At 41.4% G+C, this 17,771-nt stretch overlaps 1 protein-coding gene across 2 annotated transcripts in view; it reads right to left on the bottom strand.

Moving 5' to 3' along the window:
* The window catches only part of LOC109417328 (uncharacterized protein DDB_G0283357-like), a 1,264,336-nt gene that overhangs the window by 1,166,127 nt on the left and 80,438 nt on the right, over nt 1-17,771 (bottom strand). For both annotated transcript variants that reach the window (XM_062847080.1, XM_062847079.1), the window contains exon 2: nt 10,216-12,316. In XM_062847080.1, the coding sequence (XP_062703064.1) occupies nt 10,216-11,670 (1,455 nt within the window). In that variant the 5' untranslated portion in view covers nt 11,671-12,316. The remainder of the gene's footprint in view (nt 1-10,215; nt 12,317-17,771) is intronic.

Genomic DNA, 17,771 nt, shown 5'->3' with positions numbered 1-17,771 from the left:
TAAAACTTGATATTGAGCTAAAACTCAAAAACTGTTCTACTTAAAATTTTTTGAAGCACGGTTTCGAAATCAGTGCTAAATTGTGCTTCAAAAACTTTGGTAGTTGACAGAAGTTCACGACTTTTGTTTTATTTTGTAAACTAGTGTAATTAGATCCAATAGGCAAAGATTTATGAACATCTTATTCTAGTAGAGTTGAAAAATAATTCACGGTTATAAAGATTCTCTTATTAGAAGCTATCTACTTTTTTAGCATTTTTTATTTGCAGTACATACCACCGTCAGCAGAAAGGCAGTTCAGCATAGGAGTAATAGAAAATTTTATCTAAATGGCCTTCACCCAAAATTAAATCATTCTAATTCTTCCGGGTAACAAAAACACCCAACAGTCACTTCGCTCCATACCAAAAACAACACTAAAGAGAGACAGAGGAAAAACGAAACATTACCCGCGTTGTTCTAGCGAATTGCTACTCATACTCCGGTTGTTCAGCGGGTGGTTCTCCCGCGTTTTTAGCGTTGCCGCCACGGGCTGATGTCGGCCAACTCTCATTTGGGGGCCCCCGCGCGACATGACAAAACATCTACATAAGTAGCGACGTGCCACCGCCGCCGCACTGTGCCAGTAGGAAATGTTTGCTTGCATTCGCTCCCGCAGGGAATGTTAGGCGGAAAATTTATCGCCCTCCGTTGAACTTTCCGAGACCTGGAGCAAGCTACTGTGCAATTTTTCCAGAGGTGTATCTAACTGGACAAAACATGTTACGTCCAAGCTTTCAGTTTAGGCTTTGGAAGAGTTATTTCGTATGAGCCTGAAGCTCACAATGTAAACTTTTTAGTTCAGTGTTTAGAACTTTAGTAAACAAATCAATGAAATATTGCACAGTTTAAAAAAATACAAGTTTTCCGGAAATGTCACATTTTTTTAGTTGTGGTTTCAGAAAAGTTACCAAGAACAAAATGCTGGTTTGGCTCATGGTAAAATGCTATGATACAATTTCCAGCAAAAGTTCGGTTCTAAAAGTATTTAGAACGTTCATTCCAATTTACCTACAGTAATTTTTTACGGTTCAATTGTTGAATTGAAAATAAACCGTTGTGTTTTACAGAAAGTCTAAAAATGAGCTTGATCTACTTAACAATTATCTCGTAACAGCACGTTGAGCGTACTTTACGTCAATGAAGTTCGTGTCAGCTAATGTACGAAGAAAGTTAAAGGATTTAATGAAATTAAAAAAAAATAATGTATGAATGTCTTTCAAAATACCAATCCCACATCTTTTAATGGTCCAATAACAAGATGTTTTAGCATTGGTTTCTTTTTGATCAAACATTTGACCCTGTGTACTGGCATCCATCCTTTTTGCATCACGTTGAGCATAGCACGCTTGCGTAGTATACGCTTCGGGTAAAAAATGACCCTAATGCCATAGGAAGGTTAAGAAAGCGTTTTTTTTTTTTAATTTTGAAAATATTATTACCCTTACCCTTCTGTCATATCTTTCATTCATAATCATATCTCTGTTTTTTTTTCTTGCCTAATTTTCCAAATTTTTCTAACCAATTCCAAAGGTCGTTATTCCATAAAAATCGCAGTAGAAACTCATGAGGAATTCCATATAAAAATCCTTTAAGAATTTCAGACAGATCGTCTGAAGGAATATCAAGAGAAATACAAAAAGAAAATCCAGGAAAACCCTTTGATGTATCTAAGAAGAGTCCTCTGGAGAGCACATAGAACACATATCTGGAGGAATCCCAGAAGGATTTTTTGGAGTAATTATTGACGGAACTAGGGATTGCTTACCAGAGGAAATTCCAGGAGAAGCGCCTGAAAAAACGAAATGGCCTAATGATATGCTTTTGTATTATTTATTTCATGTTGCAAGACTGGTTTCAACATGGGCCACTATCTCAGAGGAATCAGGTGGCCTGGAGATTTCAATATGTGGTCAATAATCACTTTTCTCTTTTTTTTTATTTTTTTTTCAATTTGTTGTTGTTTAAGTATGGTTGGACGTGCGAATAAAATTATGCATGGTGTTTCCATTGAAACTTGCACGTAGAATCATGTTTCTGATATTCAACATCTCAAAAATTGATTCCTTATGCTTATTAGATTTTCAACGATGAAAAATAAAAAAAAAAAATAGAAAAAATAGTTAGAGGTATTTGTCCTACTTGGGCTGCTTGACCAATTTTGAGGCTGAAAGACTGTTTTCCTCAGAAAAAAAAATTCAAAGGGTAAGGCTTCTGAAAAATTTAATTTATATGAGATCTAACATAGATCCGCGATGAATATTACTCTTAGTGTATTTTTGTCTAAGTCCTTCATCATTGAAAACTACTCTAATACATTGAACCGTTTTCGCGATATATTTTTTTCCAGAAAAAAAATCGTTGTTTTTTTTTCATACGCCCTTTTTAAAAGTAAGGTGAGGGAAATGATTATGTGTTGATGCACAAATAAATTATTCACGGAATCCAGCACATGAACAAAATCCCATTCAAATTGAAAAATATCTCGAGTATATGGCATTTTCCTAGAATTAATTTTCTCTCGGTTTTTTTTTGCGTGACTTACGCGGAAGTTATTTAAGAGGTTACTTTCAGAGAGTTTTCCAAGATTTCTCTCGGAATACTTCGTGGATTTCCAGAGTTCCTTCTGGAGTTTCTGTAGTATTTCCAACTGGGACCGAATGTCCCAGTTGTCTCAGGATTTCTTCCGAAGCTCTTATTGAGACGTCTGCAATAAATCTTCCCAGAGTTTCAAGCCTTTCGATATTTCTCCGAGAATTTCATCGTCTTTCCCAGGAGGTATTCCGAGAAAAAAAAACTCCAGGGGAAATCCCTGAGTCAGTCTCAGGTTAAACTTCAAGAGAAATCTCGCGAGAACTTTTTAAAACTATACCGGGAGAAATCCTAGAAGAAAGCTCGCGGAAATTTACAGTGAAGCCCTTTGGGTGCAATATGAAGGAAACCTCTGGAAAAAAAAATGCCAAAAGGAACTCCTACAGAAAATTCGTGAACATTTGTTGAATCAATTATTGAAGGAACTGTAAATCCTAGGATTGACAACTTTGAAAACTCTGGGAGAAACCCCTGCAAGAACTTCTGCAGAAAACTCGAGAAACACCGGAAGGAATCGTGAAAAATCATTCAAGAGGAATCCCTAGAAAAAAAAATAAGAAAAAATCTGCAGTTACAACTTAGAAATATCCCGAGAAAAAACTTCCATAAAGATCCCGGGATTTCCGTGAAAAACTCCAGGAGAACTCCGGTGGAACTCATAAATAGAAAATCTCCTTAGAATACTTTTGAAGGACTTAAGAGGAGTTTTCTTGAAAATTCCTCAGTTCTTAAACTCCACAAATTCACCCAAGGATTTCCCGAAGAAGTTCTTGTTAAATGCCTCCTGAGATTAGTTCAAGATTTTTCCTGAGATTTGATCAGATATTCCACAAGAGATTCATTAAAAAGAATTTCCTAAGATTTCTACAGGGAATGAGAAATAACATGTGAAATGTGACACTGAGAATTACATGTGAAATTCCATCAGGAATTATTTCAAAAATTCCTGCTGGGATTCTTCTGCAATTACTTTGAGGAAATATTTCTATCCTCAAAGATTTCTTAGAAATCGCTTTAGAAATTTAGAAATCGCTTCGCTAACAGAAATATCTCCTAGTTATCTTTGGAGATCCCAGCAGAATTTAAGATACTCCTCTAGGGATTCTTTTGAAGTTTTTTTTTCAGGAATTGCACAAAAATTACTGAAAAATTCTTTAAGGAATCTCTGGGGGATTTAATGAGAAAACTCTTGAAGATATCTTTGAAAAGTCCTAGAAGGAATATTTGAAAATTTTCGGGAGGAATTTCAGGACAATAATTCCTGAAGTAATTTCTAAAGTTATCTCTGGAGCAACTTCTGGATATAAACCCTAAAATGGGGGGACGTAATGCCAAACAGAAAAAGCAAAAGAGCTCCTTGATTCTCAAATCAAACAAAAGAGACTTCTGGAAGAACTCTGTTAATAATTCCAAAAAGAAAATGCTTGAGAAATTTCTGGAGAAATTCATGGGAAAATCTGTAGAGGAATTTCTGATGGATTTTTTTAATGTCTGCACAAAACGCAGGCCAAGGTACTGGATGAATTTTTGAAGACATCCCTGGAGAATTTTCAGAAGAAATTCTTGGAAGAACTCCTGGAGATACTTCTGAAGGAATTCTCCAAAAAAAATGTTGTACAATTTCTGTGAGGTTTTAAACATAACAATCCCAAAACTGCAACCTGGAGAAATTTCTGAAGGAAATCCTGCATAAACAAAAAAAAATCCAGCAGGAATTCTGTTCGCTACCATGAGCATCTTAGAACAACTGGAGTCTTTGAAATAGAGAATCCTTTGCAGCCATTCATTGACACTTTCTTAAAAAATTCCCTATAAGTGCTAAGGAAAGAAATTTGGAGCATTTTTTTCTGCAGAAATTGTTGGAAGAATCTTCGGAACATAAAATCTGACAGATTCCGTGGACGAAGGGAAATGCAACGCATTGCCAGGAGAAATATCAGGAACTATTGGAGAAATCCCTGGAGGAACTTCCGGAAGATTTTTTTGAGCATTTTCTAGAGGAATTTCCAAACAAATCCCTTAATGAATATAAAAATTGAAGTAATTATTTCTAAAAATTCTAAATTTCTGGAGGAAAATCCTTGACATATTTTTGAAAAGCTCTCGCAATCTTTGTGATAAAAATCTCCTACAATTGCATCTTTTGATGAAACGTTTGGCGAAATTCCTCGAGAAACAGCCTGGAGAAATTATTAAAATAATTTCTGAAAAATTTCAAGAAGAATTTTTGTAGAAACACCAAAGAAAACCTTCTGGAAAATATCCTGACAATATTTCTGGAGGAATTCCCCCATCCTAATGGTTCAACCGCTCTTTCCAATCACAGGCTTTTTGTCAACTTTCCAGAACATTTTAAATAAATCCTGAAAGAATCCCCAAAAGAATTCTGGCAGTGTCCCTGTAGGTAATCCTGAAAAATTTTCTAGAAATTTCAGGAAGAATTCGTGGCAACTTCTTCTTCTTCTTCCTTTTTGTGACTTTACGTAAAGTTATTATCAAAAAGGCTTTCCCTGCCAGGCTTCATTAAGGCTTGATGCCCGATGAAGGACAATAAATAAAATAAATAAATAAATAAAAATCCTGCCGAAAAAAAAATTCCTGGAGCAATTCTGATCGCAACCATTAGCATCCTTGAACCACTGGAATCTTTGAAATAATACCTGCAAGAACTACCCAGCAAACACAAAGTCATATACGATGTTGCATAGGATGCTAAAGTGGAGGCCATATGCGTACATGATTTCATATACCCGCGTGTAAAGTGTACGTATATCGCCTCCACTTTAGCATCGTATGCAACATCATATACGATCGTGTGTTTGCTGGGTAATGAAGCCTTAACAGTCATTCATAAAAAAAAATCTTAAAAAAATCCTTTTAAGTGCTTAAGAAAGAAATTTGGAGCATTTTTTTTTCCTGCAGAAATTAATGGCAGAATCTTCGAAACATAAAATCTGACAGAATCCCTGGGCGAAGAGAAATTCAACGCATTGTCAAGAGGTAATATCTGGAACTATTGGATAAACCCCTGGAGGAACTTCCAGAAGATTCTTTTGAGAATTTTCTAGAGGAATTTCCAAACAAATCCCTGAATAAATATTAAAAAAACAAGTAATCATTTCTAAAAACGTTTCTTAAAAAAATCTAAATTCCTGGAAGATAATCCTAGACATATTTTTGAAAAACTCTTCGAAGCTTTGTGAAAATAATCTCCCACAATTGCATCTTTTGAAGAAACGTTTGGAGAAATCCCTCGAGAAACAGCCTGGAGGGATTCTTAGAATAAATTCTAAAAAAATCAAGAAGAATTTTCGTAGAAACCCCAAAGAAAACCTTCTAGAAAATATCCTGACAATATTTCTGGAGGAATTCCTCCCATCCTAATGGTTCAACCTCTCTCTTCAATAAAGTCTTTCTGTCAACATAGCAGAATATTTTTAATATATCTTTAAAGAATCCCCAGAGGTCTTTCCGGTAGTATCCCTGGAGGTAATCCTGGAAAACTTTTTAGAAATTTCAGGAAGAATTTGTGGCAACTTCCTCTTCTTCTTCTTTGTGACTTAACGCAAAGTTATTGTCAGGATATTTTCCAGAAGGTTTCTTTGGGGTTTCTACGAAAATTCTTCTCTATTTTTCTTAGAATTTTTTCTTAGAGTTTCTCCAGATTGTTTCTCCAGGAATTTGTGAGAAAAAAATTCTATAAAGATACGATTGCAGAAGGATTTTTTTTCTCATAGATTGGGTAAACTTTTCAAAAATTCGTCTATGGTTTCCTTTAGAAGTTTAGACTTTTTTTTAGAAACTTTTATAGAAACAATTGCTTGAATTTCATATTCATTCAGGATTTTATTTGGACATACCACTAGAAAACTCTCAAAAGAGTCTTCTTGAAGTTCCTCCAAGGGTTTCTCCAATAGTTCCAGGTGTTCCATCTGGCATTCAGTTCAGGGACTCTTTCAGATTATATTTTTCGGAGATTCTCGCAACAATTTCTGCAAAAAGTGCTCCATTTTTTTTTCTTAGCACTTGAAGAAAATATTTTAAGAAAATTTTCAATGAATGGTTGCAAAGGGTTCTCCAGTTCTTCTAGGTATTATTTCGAAAAGATTTCAGTTATTCTAGGATGCTCAACAGATGCGAACAGAATTTCTCCAGGATTCCCTCAGAAATTTCTCCAGGTTGTGATTTTGGAGTTTTTTTTGTGGATCTACTTTACAGACATTGTTTAACTTTTTTTTGAGAATTCCTTTAAAAGTATTTCCACTAGTTCTTCCAAGGATTCATCAGAAGTTCATTGAGAGATTTTTCCAAGAATTCCATCAGTATTTTCGTCTGCTTTTTGTGTAGGCATTTTTAAGAGGTTCCTTCAGAAATTCCCCTACGGATTTTTTCAAGAATATCTCTAAAAATACTAAAGTATTTTGTTTTTGGAATTTCTTGCGAAGTTCTTCCCGAAGTCTCTTGTGTTTTTTTTTTTGAATCAAGGGGACCTTCTGCATGGCATAACTTCCCCCAATCTAGGCATTCATTCAGCAGTTGCTCTAAATTGCTTATGATCTATCGTAAAGAAATTCTTCAAGAAATTCTTCAAAAACTATTCCATGAGTTTCCAAAGATATTCAGGAGTTCTTAAAAGATTTCTTGAGACAATCCTACAGGAATTTTGTGAAAAATCCTCTAGGGATTCCTTAAAGAATTCTTCGGTAATGTTTGTGCAATTTCTGGGAGAACTTAAGAAAAACTTTTAAAATGCTGCAGGGATCTCTAAAGACATCCCCGGAGATATTTGTGATAGCAAGGGATTTCTACAAAAAAAATCCTCGTACGAATTTCTGCAGGAATCGCTGAAGGAATTAATCAGTAAATTTTTGGAGAAACCCTAGAATCTTATCTTGTACCGACTTTTCGAACCCTATAAGCAGAATACCCTCTTCGAATGAGTGTAATCTGTTTCGTACCTTTTGATTCCGCCCTATTTTACTTATCCTTTGACAGATACGCCTGTCTCTCTTCAATTTAGTGTTTTTTGAGCATTTTCACAGTTATAAATTGAAGGGCTTTCTTTGCCTGCTGTTGCATGAATTCGTACAAGTACAATGTGGCAAGTACAATGATACACTATGCCCAGGAAGTCAACCCAGACAACCAATTTACACGTATAATTAAGTTTATGTCCATGTTATACGTACTTTTATGCGGAAAAGTTACATCGCATAAGATGCAGTAAAAGTGCCTTATGCGTACAAAAGTGGAGGCGCTATACATGCATTGACGGAAAAATAATAACACTATATGACTTCAGGCGATATCTTATGCGATGCACGTATGCACTATTGCGACGTAATATATCATCTTATGCGACTTAATAATATTCGAAAAAAAAAAATTCTTGTCACCTCAGTATCTAACAAAGAACCTTTGGATTTTCGAGCCGCACTTCACACTGAACACCAAACACTTCTTATGAATCGCACTGATTAAATGCCATGACCTTTTAACTCACCTCAGTGTTGGAATGCACTTGGTTTCCGTGCGCTCAAAATGACGAAACGTGATTTACCGCACAGTTATCACTACCTCTCCCTTGCTAGCACCACCCACTATAAATTATCATTGCGAATAAGTTAAGTTCGTCGCAATAAACCATCAGAATATCGTCTACTACGATGTAGTTATACATTATTAAAGTTAATTTGCACTCTTATATGATTTAACCAGATACATCGCAATAAGTTAAAAAAATAACATCATATGCGATGAAAATTGTCATTCATCCCCGAGCAGAGGAAAATATCAAAATAATAACAACGGAATCACAAAACCTGTTTTTATATCTCGGTTTGTTATCATTAACTTATTAAATCATCACCGTTCCACAACATGTTCTGTTGGGCAATCTTATTTTGTTATGATCGTGCTCTTGGTATATTTTCTTTAATTTACATTTCAATAACATGTTTTGTTGTAGCACAAGTTCAGTTATTATTGTGTCATTGGGGCTGTACAAATATTTGATCATTATTATTACAACATAACTAGCTTTGCAATCAAAACTACACCATTCGAGATTTTCGTTGTTCACATCATGCCGTGAGGAACTGTTAGAGAAAATATTATTTTGTTCCTCTTCTTTCCGACATTACGTTTGAACTGTGACAGAGCCAACCTATCAGCCTTTTGTTTTATAAGCACTTTGAAAAGTATACCTGTTTTTTTGTCCCAGTTTCAGTTAGGTATGAATACGAATATAGAGAGTGTAATAGAGTGTTAGCCATTTTATGAAACATTTTGGATCAACTGGTGGAATTCAAGGACGAACAACACATTTTCGACAAAAATGTAAAAAAATAAGTCATCAAGAAGAAGAACTCTATTGATTATTTTTAGACATTTTATTTTTATTGATTTCACTGCATAAAGCCCACTTAGATTCACTTGGATAAATGTGTCAATCAATGAGGTAATAATGTGAAATTATCTTATAAACAATGAACCACCTAATAAAGGGCTTCAAAACGTCGGTAGTTTTTCACCGTAAGTTGTTTGGAAAATAAACGAAAACTATTGTTTCTCGCTGTTTTTGATAATGATTCGCTTGCGACAACAATAGCGTCCCGATTATGAATGAAACATTTAACAATAGATCCCATTGTTGCGTATCCCATTGAATTCATATGGGACTTTGGAGGAGTTCTTATCCGCAACAGAAAAAAGCAAATTTTGTTTTCAGATTGTTATCAATAACTTATTCATATCAAAATTTGTTATTGAAATATTTTAAAAATTCGCTGTTATTAAGTTGTTATTGAAACTAACAAAATATGTTATTAAACAGGTCTTCCAGGTACATTTTTTTGTTATATTTTTTGTTATTTTGCCGCTTATGACAGACAAGTTTATAACAGGATATGTTATGTAAATAACATGAAAATAACTCTTTCCGTTACTCAGTTATTTTTCGAAAACAACACGTTCTATTATGCTGTTGCTATTCCCTTCTGCTCGGGTCTGTATATATATATGCGATAGTGAGTTAAAATAGAGCTTTATACGATGTACATCATACATCCTTATGCAATTTCTGGTTGTCTGGGAAGGAAATTTTCCCGACCCGACCGGGAATCGACCCGCCGTCTCCGGATTGGCGATCCATAGCCTTAACCGCAAGGCAACTGAAGATCTATGCAGCAACTACAAATTGCCATAATCAAACATTTCCCCATGTCACATTATAAAAGCGATTGCATTTCCCATCCTAATGGTTCATCTACCTTACCCCTCCTACCCAAGCACAGTCTCTTCCCATCGCATAGCATCACATGGACACCTTCCGACCGACGATGTTATCTTTAGACTAACCATACTAGAAAGCATCCCAACACGGGTGGCGAGGCGGTGTCGTGCGAACGACCGACGCCCGCCTCACACTCACATCTAATGAAGAAACGCATCTCGCTTCTGGCATCTTTCGGGGCTGCAAGCCAAACCGCAACCAAGACGCTCGCTCGCTCGGTCTGACTGCGACCGTCGTCGCTAGGGAAGGTGATGGTCAATCAATAGTGATAGAAAATCAAGGGCACTTACCTGATACGACGACAGGAACGGATCACGGGTGTCGTCCAGCGGCGGGACGCAATCGAGCGGACCGGCACCGAAGGGGCCACCACCGCCGCCAGCGGCGCCGTTTCCGGCGCTGGGTAGACCGGATTTGCCCGCCGGGTAGGAAGTGCTTCGACGGTACTTGGAGGGCGAGTTGATCAGGTTGGAGGCGAGGGACTGCTGGAGGTGCGGTTGCTGCGGTGCGGACTGGTGCAGGTGGTTGGAGTACGGCGAGAGGGATTGCTGTTGGGAGTTGTGGGGTTTGCGTGGGTGGAGGGGGTTCGAGAGGGTGTTGCCGAGGTTCATGTTGGGAACGGAGCGACCACGGTTCCAGGAGTTCATGGGGTTCTGGGGGTTTTGGGGTGGTTGTTGTTGGGACCAGGGGGTCGGGGCAGGGTTGGACCAGGTTGGGTAGGAGTTTTTGTACTGGGATTGTTGGGGTTGGGATTGGGGGTTGGATGAGGAATGGTGTTGGAGCATGTGATTTTGAGGGTTGTTGGGGGAGAGGCCGTGATGGGGGAATCCTCCGTGGGAAGCAGTGATGGCACGGCGTTGTTGCTGGGCAGCGGCGGCGGCTGCTGCGGCTGCGACGGCAGCACCGTTGTACAGGTGGCTGTTGGAGTAGTTCTGGAATCCACCGAGGCCGTTGATGGAGAGATGGGAGCTGGCAGCGGTGGTCGGGTCGTCGATGCTGGTGGACCAAGGGCTGTGGTCCGGAGCGGTTCCGAAGTTGAGGCCGTTCGGAGGAAGAATCATGTGCGAAGAGGATCCGCCGTTCATGAGGCTGGAAGTCACGCTTAGGCAGCTCAGATCGGCTGCCTTGAGACTGAGTTCTTCGGCAGCACTGGGAAGATGTAGATCGGAGTTTTCCATTAGGAGATTGTTGTTGGTGGCGTTGGGATTGTTGTTATTGTTGCTGTGACTGTTGAGGGAAGCGATTGGTGAAGTCCCGGAGCCTCCACCGTTCAGCAGTGAGGAGGTCGATGTATCGTCATCGGACTGGCCTGCGTTCAACTGGAGTGACAGAGTGTTGACGCTGGATGCTGTCAGTGAGCATTCGGACGAGATGGCTGTCGTGATGGTTGGAATGGTGACAGCCGAGTTGCTGGATGCGATTTGCGAATGGGCAATCAACAGTCCGGTCTCATCAACGCCGCTGCCTCCGGATGATGCCATGCTTGTCGTCGTGGACATAGATGACTTCTTTCCCGATATACAGCCGCCGTTCGACGAGTTGTTGTTATCGACGATTGAGTCCACACTGGAATTGCCAACGTTCGACGAGGGCTCCGACGCCGAGGGACTTAGACCACCGCCCGCTCCGTTGGATAGGTGCTTGATGTTCAGCAGATTGTTAATGCTCAACGTGTCGAGCAGCGATTGGCTGGACATACACGAATCATTCGTCAGGACCGAGCCTCCGTACATGAAATCACCCATTTAAGAAGCGGTTCAAATTCACCTTCACACGCGCGCGATTTCCAACCCTTGAACGGTCAGTTTGATTCTCGGAGATTCTTCTTCAAGTTCAACTAGTTGCAGGTCAATTGCAGCATACAAACAGACTCTTCACCGATACGATCTTTTCAAACGTTTCACTTATTATTTGTTAAACAGTTTTACTAGCAGAAACTTCATAGATTTATTTAGAGTAGAAAAATAAACTTATTTTAGCTAGATTAAAATTCTCTTATTCGCTAGACACTGACATCAACTTTAACTAGATTCAAGTTTGCTCGTTAAAAAGTGCTTTTCTTAGAAAACTAAACTCTCGATAACTTCGACAAAACGGATTCTTCGCACCACAGATTCCACTCGAGACGACGACGACGGTCACTTATAAAATGTTACAAAAAGCGATTTTGGCTCTCGGCGAAAGCGATATCTCTCCGCACCACCACTCGAACCTTCTTCCGAAGCTTTAAAGCCTTCTTCCTCACGGTCAACGTGCTTCTACGCGTTTAGCACTGTTCCACTGCGCTTCACCGTTCTTCTTCACACCCGCCGATTGTTCTGTTCGTCTAGCACCGATGTTTTTCTTCTCCGGATCAACTACTGAAGCGTTTCAGCACCTGTTTCCACAAACCTGTACAAAGATACGGTCCGCGTAAGTCGCGTCTTCAGAACACCTCGTACACTCTTCCAGTGGTGTCCCCAACCGTTTAGGACTTGACCGAACTTCAACGAGAATACGAAAGCACGCCACTGCCCTACTATATAAGTAATGCTTGCACTTCTCCCGCGGGGTTTGCCTAATCCGGCGAGCGCGTTTTCTTCTACAACTCAGCCGAAACTCTTGGCAAAACAGCCAAACACAAATGCACAGTTTTCCTTCTCTTTGCCTCTGGTGCCTGCCTTTCTTTGCCTCCTGCTCTTCTGCTGCGCTGTATTGTTGGGACTGTGGGATGTTACACGACCGCACCGAGTGAAGCTTTGCTACGTTCTGGTTGCGTTGGCACGGGAAACTTGTGTGCCAGGCCCGAACCAGGGAATCCACACCGCCTGGCAGGATCCAAACCGAACCGCCGAACGCGCAACCAGAGGAGCTTTCGGGATCCGACGACAGCGAAGACGACGACGACGGGGATCACGACCATCGGCGAAGACGGCGGCGACTTTCTACGACGACCTGCACGGAGAGTGAGTGCCTGCAAGCGCCAGGCAACGCGACAGAAGTGTGACGTCAGAGTGGAACTACGCTACGCAATTGGTACCCTACTGCCACGGTAGCCCAGTTGTGTAGTCACAGAACCACCGCCGTGCCCGTCATCGCCGTCATCATCCGTCATCAACGGCAACCGAACGGCAGCACAGGGGAACTTCGGTCGGACATGCGCACAGCTGCCTTGATGGGTAACTCACGCTCTCATCTCCACGCACCGCGTCCTGTGCTGCGAACTCGTATGTTGCAAACACAAGCAGCTATCACTCCCGTCCGTCCCGCTACGGAAGGATTGATTTAGAGTCCTGATATGTTATAGTAAAACTCCAACGCACACTAACTAACCACCCTATTCCAAAACATCCGAAATTTCTTCAGAGGCGGCAACCCCTCAACATCCCCGGAACCCGGAAGACGACATACCGCTGATGGTTGCGTTGCTTTGCTACACACCACTCTGACACTGTGTTACAGAAACAATTCGCGAGGACGACGGTACGGGAGCATACGTTGGTTGAGCTCTAGGTTGAGCTTACTTAAGGGGAAGACAGCGTGGCGGCGACGACGAGGAAAAGAACCTACTGACACAGAAAATTGGTCTCGCGTCCCGTGTGCCGGGCGTCTCGCCATCGACCTACCGACCAACCTACCATCCGTCCGTGTCGTCCCATTCCCCTTGTTATTTTGGTACCAACATCAGACGATGACGACGACGACTATACGGCGACGACTGACTGGAGGCAGGAAAGTTGCCGGTGTCTATTTTCGAACAGGCAGGGGGGCGACATCGGCGCACGGTGCGGTGGATGTGAGGGAGTCGTCCCTTCTCGGGGGACCATCTCTTCAAAAATGAATGCGATGGGTTTCGGAGATTTTGGTTGAGCTTCGGGGATGCTGCTACTGCTGGATGGAAAATCGAAACGGATTCAACTAGACTGGAATTTGGAAGCAGGGGTAACAACAGTTTTAAGTTGGGAGGGGCGGCAGCGATAGAAGTTTAACGAGAATCGGTATCGATACAGGATCTACACAAGATTCCTTTGGGCGTTTGTGCGTGCTGAAGATGGTGTATCCACAGTAAAATTGGTGGTTATATTCATCAGTTGATAAGAACTAGTATTCTGAAATTGACAAAGTTTCACGAATGTATCGGTAAAACTTCTGCAGAAGGATTGAAGAGTCTCAATAAAACCTGAAACGCTGCTGGCGATCAGATATCAATCACAAAACACTTCTACCCTTTGAGGCCTCATTCTTTCAGCTGTATAAAACAGTTTGTTAACGTATTTGTTTGAGTTCTGGGATATTTGGCCGAATGCCGTTTGACCGACAAGTAAATGATGTGATGGAAAACTGACAAAATGACATATTGAACTTGAGAAGGGTCCCACGTGTGAGAGATACGTCGGATAAGATCAAATTCCAGTTTTTTTTTATTTTGCAAAAAAAGCCATTTTCAAGTTATAATCCATCACAGCCGAAAAGAAAAACCAAACGACCTAAGAAGCTAATTTCCCGAATTTCAAAAGGATTCTTTCTAGAATCCTAAAAGGATTGTTTGAGAAATCCTGAGAGGATTCTCCTAAGAACCCTACAAGGATTCTCCTGAAAAAATTCTCTCCAGAATCCTGGAAGGATTCTCTCCAGAATCCTGGAAGGATTCTCTCCAGAATCCTGGAAGGATTCTCTCCAGAATCCTGGAAGGATTCTCTCCAGAATCCTGGAAGGATTCTCTCCAGAATCCTGGAAGGATTCTCTCCAGAATCTCCAGATTCTCACCAGAATCCTGCAAGGATTCTCACCAGAATCCTGCAAGGATTCTCTCCAGAATCCTGCAAGGATTCTCTCCAGAATCCTGCAAGGATTCTCTCCAGAACCCTGCAAGGATTCTCTCCAGAATCCTGCAAGGATTCTCTCCAGAATCCTGCAAGGATTCTCTCCAGAATCCTGCAAGGATTCTCTTCAGAATCCTGCAAGGATTCTCTTCAGAATCCTGCAAGGATTCTCTCCAGAATCCTGCAAGGATTCTCTCCAGAATCCTGCAAGGATTCTCTCCAGAATCCTGCAAGGATTCTCTCCAGAATCCTGCAAGGATTCTCTCCAGAATCCTGCAAGGATTCTCTCCAGAATCCTGCAAGGATTCTCTCCAGAATCCTGCAAGGATTCTCTCCAGAATCCTGCAAGGATTCTCTCCAGAATCCTGCAAGGATTCTCTCCAGAATCCTGCAAGGATTCTCTCCAGAATCCTGCAAGGATTCTCTCCAGAATCCTGCAAGGATTCTCTCCAGAATCCTGCAAGGATTCTCTCCAGAATCCTGCAAGGATTCTCTCCAGAATCCTGCAAGGATTCTCTCCAGAATCCTGCAAGGATTCTCTCCAGAATCCTGCAAGGATTCTCTCCAGAATCCTGCAAGGATTCTCTCCAGAATCCTGCAAGGATTCTCTCCAGAATCCTGCAAGGATTCTCTCCAGAATCCTGCAAGGATTCTCTCCAGAATCCTGCAAGGATTCTCTCCAGAATCCTGCAAGGATTCTCTCCAGAATCCTGCAAGGATTCTCTCCAGAATCCTGCAAGGATTCTCTCCAGAATCCTGCAAGGATTCTCTCCAGAATCCTGCAAGGATTCTCTCCAGAATCCTGCAAGGATTCTCTCCAGAATCCTGCAAGGATTCTCTCCAGAATCCTGCAAGGATTCTCTCCAGAATCCTGCAAGGATTCTCTTCAGAATCCTGCAAGGATTCTCTCCAGAATCCTGCAAGGATTCTCTCCAGAATCCTGCAAGGATTCTCTCAAAAATCCTGCAAGGATTCCCTCCAGAATCCTGCAAGGATTCCCTCCAGAATCCTGCAAGGATTCTCACCAGAATCCTGCAAGGATTCTCACCAGAATCCTGAAAGGATTCTCTCCAGAATCCTGCAAGGATTCTCTCCAGAATCCTGCAAGGATTCTCTCCAGAATCCTTAAAGGATTCTCTCCAGAATCCTGAAAGGATTCTCACCAGAATCCTGAAAGGATTCTCACCAGAATCCTGAAAGGATTCTCACCAGAATCCTGAAAGGATTCTCTCCAGAATCCTGAAAGGATTCTCTCCAGAATCCTGAAAGGATTCTCTCCAGAATCCTGAAAGGATTCTCTCCAGAATCCTGAAAGGATTCTCTCCAGAATCCTGAAAGGATTCTCTCCAGAATCCTGAAAGGATTCTCTCCAGAATCCTGAAAGGATTCTCTCCAGAATCCTGAAAGGATTCTCTCCAGAATCCTGAAAGGATTCTCTCCAGAATCCTGAAAGGATTCTCTCCAGAATCCTGAAAGGATTCTCTCCAGAATCCTGAAAGGATTCTCTCCAGAACCCTGAAAGGATTCTCTCCAGAATCCTGAAAGGATTCTCTCCAGAATCCTGAAAGGATTCTCTCCAGAATCCTGAAAGGATTCTCTCCAGAACCCTGAAAGGATTCTCTCCAGAATCCTGAAAGGATTCTCTCCAGAATCCTGAAAGGATTCTCTCCAGAATCCTGAAAGGATTCTCTCCAGAATCCTGAAAGGATTCTCTCCAGAATCCTGAAAGGATTCTCTCCAGAATCCTGAAAGGATTCTCTCCAGAATCCTGAAAGGATTCTCTCCAGAATCCTGAAAGGATTCTCTCCAGAATCCTGAAAGGATTCTCTCCAGAATCCTGAAAGGATTCTCTCCAGAATCCTGAAAGGATTCTCTCCAGAATCCTGAAAGGATTCTCTCCAGAATCCTGAAAGGATTCTCTCCAGAATCCTGAAAGGATTCTCTCCAGAATCCTGAAAGGATTCTCTCCAGAATCCTGAAAGGATTCTCTCCAGAATCCTGAAAGGATTCTCTCCAGAATCCTGAAAGGATTCTCTCCAGAATCCTGAAAGGATTCTCTCCAGAATCCTGAAAGGATTCTCTCCAGAATCCTGAAAGGATTCTCTCCAGAATCCTGAAAGGATTCTCTCCAGAATCCTGAAAGGATTCTCTCCAGAATCCTGCAAGGATTCTCTCCAGAATCCTGCAAGGATTCTCTCCAGAATCCTGCAAGGATTCTCTCCAGAATCCTGCAAGGATTCTCTCCAGAATCCTGCAAGGATTCTCTCCAGAATCCTGCAAGGATTCTCTCCAGAATCCTGCAAGGATTCTCTCCAGAATCCTGCAAGGATTCTCTCCAGAATCCTGCAAGGATTCTCTCCAGAATCCTGCAAGGATTCTCTCCAGAATCCTGCAAGGATTCTCTCCAGAATCCTGCAAGGATTCTCTCCAGAATCCTGCAAGGATTCTCTCCAGAATCCTGCAAGGATTCTCTCCAGAATCCTGCAAGGATTCTCTCCAGAATCCTGCAAGGATTCTCTCCAGAATCCTGCAAGGATTCTCTCCAGAATCCTGCAAGGATTCTCTCCAGAATCCTGCAAGGATTCTCTCCAGAATCCTGCAAGGATTCTCTCCAGAATCCTGCAAGGATTCTCTCCAGAATCCTGCAAGGATTCTCTCCAGAATCCTGCAAGGATTCTCTCCAGAATCCTGCAAGGATTCTCTCCAGAATCCTGCAAGGATTCTCTCCAGAATCCTGCAAGGATTCTCTCCAGAATCCTGCAAGGATTCTCTCCAGAATCCTGCAAGGATTCTCTCCAGAATCCTGCAAGGATTCTCTCCAGAATCCTGCAAGGATTCTCTCCAGAATCCTGCAAGGATTCTCTCCAGAATCCTGCAAGGATTCTCTCCAGAATCCTGCAAGGATTCTCTCCAGAATCCTGCAAGGATTCTCTCCAGAATCCTGCAAGGATTCTCTCCACAATCCTGCAAGGATTCTCTCCAGAATCCTGCAAGGATTCTCTCCAGAATCCTGCAAGGATTCTCTCCAGAATCCTGCAAGGATT

Source organism: Aedes albopictus, chromosome 1 (genome assembly GCF_035046485.1).
Source record: "Aedes albopictus strain Foshan chromosome 1, AalbF5, whole genome shotgun sequence".
In the NCBI taxonomy this organism is placed as follows: Eukaryota; Metazoa; Arthropoda; class Insecta; order Diptera; family Culicidae; genus Aedes; species Aedes albopictus.
The sequence above is the reverse complement of the archived record's forward strand: the minus strand, read 5'-3'. Positions and strand labels throughout refer to the sequence as shown.